This window comes from Semicossyphus pulcher, unplaced genomic scaffold (genome assembly GCF_022749685.1).
Source record: "Semicossyphus pulcher isolate SPU_LCO1_2020_fin unplaced genomic scaffold, fSemPul1.0.p SCAF_12, whole genome shotgun sequence".
Lineage (NCBI taxonomy): Eukaryota > Metazoa > Chordata > Actinopteri > Labriformes > Labridae > Semicossyphus > Semicossyphus pulcher.
In genome coordinates this window covers 9899513-9911575 of record NW_027211626.1, presented here as the reverse complement: position 1 = coordinate 9911575, position 12063 = coordinate 9899513, and the positions used below count along the sequence as shown (strand labels likewise).

At 43.1% G+C, this 12063-nt stretch overlaps 1 protein-coding gene across 1 annotated transcript in view; it reads right to left on the bottom strand.

Moving 5' to 3' along the window:
* The window catches only part of LOC138588276 (protocadherin-15-like), a 170563-nt gene that overhangs the window by 56903 nt on the left and 101597 nt on the right, over nt 1-12063 (bottom strand). The window contains exons 22-24 of the mRNA XM_069658288.1: nt 10423-10539; nt 4867-5007; nt 2457-2569 (exon numbers count right to left, since the gene is read on the bottom strand). Of these exons, the coding sequence (XP_069514389.1) occupies nt 2457-2569; nt 4867-5007; nt 10423-10539 (371 nt within the window). The remainder of the gene's footprint in view (nt 1-2456; nt 2570-4866; nt 5008-10422; nt 10540-12063) is intronic.

Here is a 12063-nt window from a genome sequence, read left to right as displayed (position 1 = left end):
TGAAGTAGCAATTCGCCCCCTGGAAAAAGTCAGTCAAAGCTGGTGTTCTCTTTAATCTATAGAAGCAATAATATTTGAAATTGGCGCCATAGCTGTGGAGAAAGTTGTACAAACAGCTCGTGGTTTCGCCCATTCTACATTCCTACAACACCCAGCATGCATTGCGCCCCTTCCTCTGAAAGGAACAACCCAGCGAGAGATGCTGGAGTGAAAGCCTACTGTTCTCGCTGCAGGCAATGGCTCAGAGCGGTACAGAATCTGAAATACGACGATAATATACAGGTGGATCATCTAAAAAATCTTCAGGTCTGCAGTCTACATTTCAAACCTGACGATTTTGAACAAGACATCGGAGGCTGGCGTCCTAGACTGAGGAAGTGTAGTTTAGCGAGCTCCCCGTCGTCTGGCGGAGGTTTTCCAGGGCCCATTGGAGAAGCGGATAGTGTCCTCCAAAGGCACAGTGAAATGTTGTTCTACCATAATGGCATTAGCTCCCCATAATAGCATGATAGGACTGAGGTTGAAAATCGGCGAACTGGCCCTTTAAAAGTAATTTATCGCAATACTTGTGAATTGTATACCTAACATTTGTATTTCAAGAGGAACAACAGAAGGTGTTTAACTCAAACCTTCTGAAAAGCAAGTGGCAACATGCTGCTACAGTAGCAGCACCGGTAGAAGCCATTTATTTTAGCCAACAATGACTGGGAGCCTCTCATTTCCCTCTGACAGATGGAGGGGACCCACCATAAAGCAGGAGCAGGAATCATTAAGTCAGCCAAAGCTCTGCAGAGTTGTTTTAATTGTGTGCTCTGGAGCTGTAGGCATAACTTACCTGATTGCTCCTATAACTAACTGCCTTCACGGAGACAGACGAGATCTTCTCCGTGGACATTTAGAGAGTGATTTGTGTTCGGAAAGGCTCCTCGGGGAGACGAAGATGGGGAGAGATAGAGCGGCGAGGAAGGAGGAGACAGTTCATCGTAGCGCGAGCAGATTGGACGCTCGCCGCTGGAGACAACCTCGTCCGGCAGGAGAGGCTCGAGCACCTGGCTAATGCTTTCATGGCTCACAATTTACAGCAGGCCTGCAGCTGGGTGTGCTGAGCATTGTCGATGTGACACCCTACAGAGGTCTGGGCCTACGGTGCCGACCTTCTGTGTGTGTGCCAGACAGAGCGCTCATTCAAGGCGTTAATCAATGGCCTTTCAGCGGTTATGCCGCTGCGCCTGTGTATCAATCACTGAAGAAAGCCGAGCAACGGGGGAACGTGAGCACACACACAAAGTGCTGGATTAAAAAGGACATATTCGACACACACACACACGATCATTTGTCTGAGGAGATGCACAAGAACCCACACATAAAATAGGCACACATTCGGAAAAGTCAGAGAGATGAGATGATAGACATATCTGTGCACAAACACACACACCTGAACTGATGTGTTGACAGGTTGGGCAGGGCTCACACTCCCTGTCTTATGCATAAAGGCATATCAAATTCTGTTACGGATGATAGTCTGCCAACACTCCCTACTTTGACTGACATACAAGCTAGTGAATCAATCCACTTAAAACAAGCTTTACTATAAGCTCCCAGAGACTGCATTGTGCCAGGCAACTTTGCCACCAGACCTTAAAGCTGCACAGTCTGGCTCGGATCTCCAGACGCCGCAGACAGGTGCCTCCTGCAGCACAGCACAACAGACAGCAACTGCTAATACTCACACATCATGCAAGGTTTTTCAAAGCAGCTTCAGCCGGAGTGTTAATAATCCATGTTTATGCTTAATAATAAATGTCTTCCGGCCTCCTCCTCATGCACAGTAACATCCCTGCACCCGGCGCCGGCCCAGGACAGCCGTATATCGCGTGTGTAGCAGTATAGATAATGTGCCCTCATCCTGCATCGCTCTACGCCGGTTTAACAGTCTAAACACTTAATCTTGTCAAAAGAGACTCTTAATAAAGTCGGAGGGAAGCCCTGCTTTGCCCTCGGAGAGAAACAAATGTGGTTTACAGCAGCGATGATCTGCAGCATCTAGCTGGAGGCGCTAATGCATATTTATGCTCACAACTCGTTAATCAGTCACGCACGGAAAAGAGAGCGTGACAATGACGGAGACGCAGAATCAAAACTGAGGATAGTGAACAAAGTGATGACAATGAGAGCACAATAACACGCGGATAGATATCAATATCAAAATATGGTCACTTCACAAGGACTTCATGGCCACTCACGACACTTCAAGGTAGAATAGAATAGAATTTAATTGGCTGTAAGTGATTCATCATAAATTAAATTTTGCAGAAGCTGAATGAAAGATGTGACCACAGTTATAAATGTGTCAAGGAGTTCTTAAGATACCATCCTTCATCCTTTTTCTACAGCCAGAGCAGCTCTTTGATGTGAGCACAGGCGGCTGCATCAACAGTCGTGTCAAGGAGGCGCACCTGTACTCTTCCTGGGTGAAGATCGGGATGCGGGAAGGCTGAAGGACGGTGATCTCCACCAGAGTGCCGTTAGTCTTCACCGGCTCCCCGTCATCGAAGGCGATCAGAAACAACTGCAAGCGGGAAAGAGAACACACACATAAGCAACAAACACATGCAAATGCAAGCACAAGAGTATTACAATATATTTTTTTTGGTACGTACTACTACTCGCTACAAAAATTATTCTCTTTCTCAGGTCGCCAGGCATTTTTTTGGAGACATGTTCTGCATCCTAATAAAGTCTGACTGGCAAAATAGGATCTGGCGAGCAGCCTGCAAAGCTCCCAGAGAGCGAGTAGGAATGTATTGATCTACATTCATAGACTGTGGAGACCGGGCCTGGGAGGAAGGAGGAAGAGATCGGTAGAAAGAGAATATACAAACAAATGTTTAAAGAAACAGAGGGAGGAAAACAAATGAGACAGAGGGAAGAGGTAGATAGATAGCATGGTAGGGTGAGTCACACATCCCCATTAGGCCCTAATATCCTGAGGCACAAGCACCTGGTCCCAACTGCAGATGTGCTTTTGTAAGGTCACCTTAAGCGCGGAGAACACAACAAGATAATCAGGCCGATTTTGGGCCGGATTCCCCCCTTCCGACAAACATTTTTTGATGCTTCTAAAGATGATCTTGCCAGATGTTCCTGTGAGGGATGTTAAGATTGATTTGACTTGCCCCGATCTGCTTGTCATGTTTAGTTAAGTATTTCATTTGTGTCTCATTGGTTAGATAATTTCCTGTTGTACTTGGACACCCCGTCTCTTGTGATGACCCACTTCCTGCCTTTGTGTGTTTTCCAGCTTGTTTGATTATGTGCCCTGCCCTTATTGTTTTCACCTGCCTCTTGATTGTCTCACCCGTCTCTCATTAGCATCACCTCCCAAGTGTATTGAGTCTTTGTGCTCCCTTGTGTCAGTGTCAGTTTGTCATATGTCTTTCATGTCGTGCTCTGTCTTTTATCCTTGCTCCTCGTGGCTCTCCGTGTTTTTTGACCAGCCGTTGTTCTTTTCCTGTGGATTATTTGTTACCTGTTTTGTTGGACCTTTTGTGGCTATTGAATTTTGTTTGCCTGTACCCTTTGGACAGTAAGCCTTTATTTGTTGCCTTTAAGTTTTTTTGTTTATTAAACTTACATCATTGTCTGCATCTGGGTCCTGTCCCTTTTTGTTTTACCACAACCGTGACAGTAAGAACGTCGTGGACGCAGTCTGTGGATTGTCACGTGGAACGAAACAATGGGGAAGCTAGCTTACTGAAGAACGAAGCACAACAACCGCAGCCATGGCGACAAAAGCAAACATGGAGCATGTACAGCCCATGTTCATCCACAGTTTGTTCTTTTGTCTTCTTGAATTTTCATTAAAAAGTCCAAAAACTATCATTGCCAATTCTTCCTGCCGGTCGTCCGCAAAGTTTGTTCACTCTTAAATCTCGTTTGACTGCGAGAGTTTTGCGAGATTTCCACTTGTGAGAGTCGGACTCTGGTTGTTTGTGAATGCAGTCTGTTAGTGTGTGGTGTGCTGTTTTGGCGTAATTTACTTCATCAATAGGAAAGCTCAATATCCCTGGACACTGAGAAAAGAGAGGGGGCGACATGATCACAGACAAAGTGAGGATGCCCTTAAAATGTCAATCGATCAGCATGAACAAATGTGATGATATAACTGCAAGTCGTATTCTGCTAAGACATGCAAAGCAGAGCAGGAAACATTATGTGAATCCCGCCTCTGGTGGTGAACCAAGATGAGATCTTAAGATGAGATCGTAATAATCATTATAATTAACATTTTAATAACATTACTATCAATTATATGTGTCAGGGACAGCTTAATATTGCACACTGTCATCATAACTCAACATGTCAAAGTGTTTAAAGTTAATATGAGTCATTTATAAACATCTTCACAAGCTAATTTCATGCTCAGAGTAGCTTATCTGCATCAGCTGTGTCATTCATGCATTACTATCACATGCTCTTTCAACAGTTGTGTTGCTACTGCCTGAATACCAATACATTGTTCAATATCAACCATGCACATAGTGTGGAACCAGACACAACTCACTGTTGCTTGGCTGATAAGCTGGAGCCACAGATCATCATCCCAACCTCCTCCTTATGTGCTATATTTCAGTTATCGTCGGTTATACTAACATACTAAGTTTGGGTAAGTATTAATTAAGGAAGGTTTAGCTCAGAATTCCTTCCTTCTAAATTCTAAGTGTATTTCCATTCGCCATAATCGGACACTTCCTCGACTCCCTGTATGACTGAGTAAATTATTATCTTTCAGGAGACACACTGATATTACAAGCAGCAGCAGCAGCAGCGTCCCCCGCTAATGCCACTATAATCACTGTCACTCACCTTAAAGGTGACACTGGGCTCTTCATTAAGGTTGACCTTGGTGATAACTCTCCCCGTTTCCTCCTCCACGTCAAAGATGCTCCCGCTGTACGGCGACCTGTCGTGGTCCACTCCGTAGCGGACAAAACTGGCAGGAGTTCCCTGGAGGGAGGAGAAAGACGACCGTGAACCACATCAATCAAATAAGGTTCCACTTATCTGAACACCACCTGCTGCATTTTTAAATGAAGCCGTGAATACGGGGGAGAGGTTGTGACCGTAATTATGTGATGTAAAATGTATTCAAGCTCTGAGAGTAGGACAAAATTATTAATAAAGGAATATAATTATATTATTGTTACAATCGACTGAATCGTTGTGCTGCACAGCTGAAACCGTTTCTCTTCTCTCCCTGTAAACTTAAAAAGTACCTGAAAGTTATAATCTCAAGGATTTACAAGTAATTAAATGTCTGTGTGAACTCATTGAGCAAAAGATAGTGAATTAAGAATAGTTTTTGAGCCAATAGCCCGTTATACACTGCTAGTTGAAGGCGGGATTATTACGCCTCTGTCTTGTCTTCTATGTAAAACGCACAGAGGCAGAAAGTCTGAGCCGGCATCGGAGGTAGTAACAGAGGCGTAACTGTCTGTGAAAACGGCGGAGCCAGCAGGGCAGAACTGTGCCGTGTGTGTATGTGAAGCACGCAATGTTTGTTTACACCTTCCGCATGTTTTGCTTCCGCAATGCCGGAACGCTGTGTGACAACACACACTGGGGCGGCTTTACGCTGGTGTTGCCTGCTCCAATGTTATCGCTGGTGCGGAACTGCAACGTAAAAAGGGCTAATGGCACACCGATGAAAGGGCTTGAATTTGCAGCATTCTTCAAGTGTCAGGTTGAGGTGATGATCCAAAGAAAAAGCAGCAGAGTGGATCTCAAGAACATCAAGGTCTAAAGGCACACTTACCTGTCACCAGAGAGGATGAAACTGAGATCTTAGACATTGCTTCTTTTACGACGCACTCTTCTCTCCTCATCAGACAGTCTAATATAATCCCAATGTTAGTCAGTGATTCAGACCACTTCCCTTTCATTAGGAATAAAAAACTTCTCCATTAAACTCCCCTCAAGTCTCCAGAGTAACATACTTAGATTCATTAGCGAGAGCCTGGACTTAAATATGACCCTTTGATTAAGATTAATCACGGTTCCTGATTACTAATCATCTCTGTAGCTTATATTATTCCAGTCCCATCCCTCTGGACGTCATATTCAGTCGGATTTTTAATAAACTTTCTGAAGCTCTGCTCCCTCGCCTGAACGGCTTTCTGCTCCCAGGGGAGCGGGTAAAACCTGGGGGCGAGAGGGAGGTAAAATCATGTCGTAGCTGCGGATCCCTCAGGAGGCTTACTCACACAAATATGTCTCTAAGAGGTTACAAAACTATCTGAGTGAATTCACTAAGGGGGCTCTCAAAAAGAACAGTCTCATCTCTAAAAGCTCTTCAGCTTGTTTTCTAACATGTAATGGGAAAGATGTCAGGGTAGGCTCATTAATAAAAAAACAACCCGCACTGAAGAATGCGGTGTTTTTGTAGCAGGACCTCTCCAGTGATGGTAGAAGAGATGGTTGAGAGTGTTTCGCTCCAGTCAAGACGTAGCATGTTATCTAGTTGTCTATATAGTTTCTGTACTTTTTATAAACTTTATCTTCTATTACCTTGAAGACACTACAAACTTTCAAAGTGACTCGTGCTTCCAGGTTTGGCCAATACATTTTTCTTTGAATGTCTCACCGCAGCTCAGTAACGCCGTTGAAATGATCCAAGTACGGAATCAGCTATTGTAACAGTTACACCTCCGTCTACAGACATTTCCACTTGTACAACACCTTTCTTGTCAGGTATTCTGCTCACACTCTATGAATGTTTTATGTCCGCCTCTGGAGTGAACTCACTGTGCCATTAACAATTCAGACGAGCAACAAGAACCAAGACTTGCAGTACTTTGGCATCAAAATCGTTCATACTTATGGCAACCTTGAGATTCTTTTTACAAATTCAAATTCTCTTAAGTATAAAACAGCGGCTTCAGAAATTATAAAACTCTGTAAAGCCCCAAATGATGCTTCAGAGACGCACAACACAACAGCAAGGCTCCAGCGGAGAGCGTAAAACAACCAACCTCACACATTAATACAACTTAAATTGGGATTGTTGCATAATACTCAAAGCCTCATTACATTTGCTAAAAGACTGATAAAGAAAGTAATGTCTCTCTGCTGTAAAAAACAACAACGCCCGATATAAAGGAGAAACTTTTCATCTACAAACAAAAGACTTCAAACTTCTTATTGAAACATTTGTTTCCATGGTGATCCCCTCGCTCGTTCAAGGTGCTATTAACGTGTTCCGGGCTTGAGTGGCACTGCCCGTAATACAGCATTGTTATTGTTCTCCAAAGGCACACGTGGATAGGTATTATGCCTTCTTTCCAAAAGGAACACAAAAAGAACAGGAGCAGAAATGTCTCAAGACCTATTCAAACACTTCAGGAGGGGACGCATGCACGGCAACTGAATCACCAAAGGCCAGACATTTACATTTCCTATGTCGGACCTGTGAAGCTAAGGATTTAGATGTGTTAACAATGCGACCTATTAATCTAAGAAGAGAGGTAGTTTGCTGTTCTCATAAACACCATGTTTTTTTTAACCCTTAATTTAACCAGGAAAAAAAGCTGAAAAAACAGACCATTTGCACCATACATACAAACATAATACAAGATACATGCCTATGATAGGGATGGTCATGAATTTTGAATATTCAAATAGTCATTAATTTATAAAAAAATTAAAAAGTTAACTATTTTCTCATCGTAAAAATATTTATTTTTACCGGCACCTGGTTGTAACGTGGTACTATTGCCAGGCGGCTACAGCTAAGGCTGTAGCGCATCTACAAGCTGTAAGCTAACCATTAAATAACAAAAGAAGGAGAAGGCATTGGCGCTTGGTGCCAGTAAAGCGGGTGCGTTGGAAAACATGCACCGGAACCGGAGAAAAATGCAGAGATTTCTGCAGCCGTCAAACGACAATGAGGTCAAGTGCAAACTTGGAAAGGTTAAACTATATCAGAAGCCTACAACAACGCTGACAGTCAAATGAGAGCGAAATAAAACCCACAGTCTCTCTCTCTCCTTATGTCTGCGTGTTTGCACGTGGGGGTGGGCAGTGGGGTCTTCATGGTCGAGTAGTTCCCAGTGAACATTGAAGAGTATTTTTGCTAGAAATGCCCATCTCTAGTCTATAATAGAATAAAAGACATGGAATAACATCTACAGCCAGATGTGCCTGCCTCCACATTATTCAAAATCACCTCAAAAGCATCCCATGACACGAGTACATGAAGTTTCAGGTCTTTTTGTAATTCATTCCAAGTACAGGGAGCAGCAAACGCCTTTTTTCTATAGTCTTCTGTCTGATACCTAAAACAGACTTGTAAGTAAGAATACGCCCGTGTTTTAGTCCATGTGCGGACACAGCAGACCATCCAACACGTGCATACAGCAGTACAGCAAACAGTGATGAGAGAGGGCTTTAAAATTTGGGATGAGCCTCTACCTACACTTGTCTTTACAACTTTCTATGAAATGTGCATCTCTGTGTTTTACAACAGACTTAATATAGAACGGGCTTAATAACCTATGAACAAAATGATGTTCCCACTTTATAATGCAACAATACACTGACAGAGGATCTGACGTAAGCTCTGTATGGGAAGAATAAATCTTGTACTTTCTTCCTAATTTACATATTGAATATTTAATTTATATATTTAATAAATAATAATAATAATAATAATAATAATTAAAGGCTGAATCTGGCCCACAGGCAGCCAATTCAATAGGTTTGCCAACAACAACAACAATAACCTAAGACTACCTACATCAAGCCATCGAGTCTCTTCCATTTATTTTTTCGTGACTGCAGCTTTTTATGAGCCCGTGCAGCAGACAGAAAATGTGTGTGTGCACACCGTTGTGTGTGTTTTTAACAAGCACTAGACTAAGCTCTGTTCCATCAGAGGTGTCTATGACAGGCATCCTGTCAATAAAATGCTTTGAGCTCCCAAATCCAGGTCAATAAGAGACTGGGTTAGCCAGCTCCTGTTAGGAAATCTAATCCCTCTGTCTGTCAACACCACTTTGCAAAGTCACTCTTATGATGTACTCGCTGCTATTGTGCTCATGTAAACAGAATGATGCTTTCCAAGCTATAGCTTGTGGTTCGTCGCTACTGTATGAGATTTCTCTATAACAGTGGTTCAGGGTTAAATCTAGTATGAGTGGGAAAAGGCATCAGCTCACAGTAAAAAAGAAGATTTGGAGACAGCGAGGTGGAGGGAGGGCAAAGCAGGAGGAGGCAGCGTCCCCCTTTGAGCGGGGAAGTGAGACGTACAGCAGTCATTGCAGTACTCTGGAGATGTTTTACGACCCACAGCGGGGACTGACTGGCTTCCATATCCCTGTGCAGCTTTTATGTGCTGCTGGGTGGAACTAAGCTCACCCAGCCCTGGTGAGATCCCACCAGCAGGAGGGCCACTGATAACAAGCATCGACTCCAGCCGTACAGGACTCCTCTGAACAACTACATTCAAAGCCGGAAGCTATGATGAGAGTAAGGCAGAGAGGTCACAGGAGGATTGCTATTCTCTTTTTTTTTACAACAAAAAAAAGACTCAATCTGTCATAAAAAAAAAAGGCTTTGGGAAGTCTCTATAAAGAAGGGAAAAAAAAGGGAAAGAGTTGATGTGAGCGAGAAGACTGCTGACTCACCAAGTGCAATAAAATATTAAGGTGGGTGGCAGCGCCAATAAAACAAGTTCAGCCGAGGTGAATGACGTGGAGAAAAAACATAGTCGGGAATTGCGCTATGCTAAATATATGTAGTTCTCCTGACACACTGGAGGAAAGCTACTAAAAAAGTCATGTGATGCATCCCCACCTTTCTCCTGTGCTGCCTCCTCTTAGTCATACAGTCTCAACAAGGTGTCACCATTTCTCTTCTGCATTGTGCAATTTTTTGCACCTTGGTTTGCAGATCCCCCCCCCCACCACCACCCCTCCCTCCATAAAAGAAAAAAAAAAGAACAATCTTCCGAGCTCCAGTCCCAGGAGAATCTGCTCAGATATAGTGAAGTAAAGAAACTCTGAGGAAACACAACTCTGTCGGAGGCAACTGGTAGATGACTCATACAAGTGGAGATGCTAAACAAGAGCCCCTCACAATAAACACACACAGCACTGTAGCTCTAATGAGAGCCGCAGAGTCTTAAAAACATCTTTAAAATGCATCGTGTCAAATGCTACAGCTGAAATTGGCTAATGTTCTGAGAGCGCCGTGCAGCAAGGAGGTGAAAATCAAGAGAGGCTTTTTATCTCTGCTATCCTTATTAAAAAAACAGATGGAGTCAACATGCTTCAAACGCTTTAAAATTTAACAACCAATGTGGTATATATTGCAGATTTTTGAATATATTTATAAAGCGAGACAAATGTGTTTTTTTATACTCACTGGTGGGTCCTGATCCGTCGCAAACACAGTAGTGATGACTGTTCCTTTCTCTGCATTCGGAGCCACCAGGCCCCGGTACAGGGCCTGGCTGAAGATGGGGGAGAAGTCGTTCATGTCCTAAAAGCACAAAAAGATCAGTTACTGTATTTATTGTAATAATTGTAGCCACTCTCATCCAAACATTGCAGTTCTATGATGGTGATGGAGAAAAGGCAGGGCGTGCATCCCTTTTGTGACAGATGAGACGATATAAAAAGGGTCAAATTGATGTAAGACAAGATGTTCTTTGATACTGTTGCTGATGCTTTTTGCATGCTGAGAGAGGTGCAGATTTTGCAGCTGCTGCTTTGTTTGAACACTTTCAGCAGTGTGAAATATTTGAATTTGGAGAAGTTGAGAATGAATCACATTTGCTTTTGTGCGGTCCTTTTTATGATGAGTTAAAAGCACCCTCAAAAACCAGCCACTGATCATGAGAGGATGGAACGGTTGCTTAATCATAATGCTTACAAATTGGCCAATTCAGGATGGTATATTTCTTTAAAGATTAGGCTGTTTCACATTGTAAGACATATATATAATACAATTTTGGATCTCCAGACCAAACGTGGGTAGACTTTCAAATCTGTAGGTAAAAGTATGTTGGAGTAATCCCCAGGCTTCTCAGCTCAGTCTGCAGGCTGCTGTGAACGGCAGGTTTCAGACTTTAGCCCCTTTTCCCACTGGTCAAAAAAGACGCTAACACCCACTAACACCTGGCTTTTTTGATTAGTGGGAAAGGTTACAATCGGCATTCAGACCCGACTCTGCAGTAGACCCGGGTAATATCACCTTGGCTCCAATCGGCAATGATGGGATCACAAAACCAGTGTCGACACGCTTCTCTCCGCCCCCTCCCTGACGCAATGCTACCGCCCGTCCGCGTCCCAGCAGCACTCAAACATCCTTTCAAATAGACTAAATGAGTAATAGATACAATAAAGACCTAACCACTGTAACATCTTCACTCGCCTCCATGCTGCTTACCAAAGAGTATAATCTAAGTTCTTTGTGTGTACTATTGAGTACTAACCCTGTTTCCGGTGCGTTTGTGATGTCAGACGTTGACACAGCGGAAAAGAGAAGTATACTCCACTGGCAATGGGAAAAGAGAAAACCTGCATTTAATAGTGGGTCTTAACGGGTCTGAAAAACCTGCGTCAACGATCTAATTTTGATGGGAAAGGGGTATTTGTGATGTCACAAAGTGCTTCGGAGAGCAGGCCAATCAGAAGAAAGTGGGCTTGTAGGGGCGGGGTTTCTTAAAGAGACAGACAGTTGTTTCAGGCAGAGGCTGTACGAGGGCCTGCACAGAGCACCAGTGTGAGTTTTTTTAACTGTAAATTATGCTAAGCTACTCCATAGTTATCAAAGCCCGGGCTTTGTCTGTCTACTTGAACAGCGCAGTAAGCCCAATGTGATCTTTTATTAATATAAACTTTAATCACACCATTACACATGAAAAGAGCCCATGCATATTTAAAACATGACTATAATCACTGAAAGACATGAACACAAATAGAACTGTGACTGGCTGATCAAAGCAAAAAACAACAATTAAATTAAACAATTAAACCAACACTCTTGTTATTCTTAAAAGGC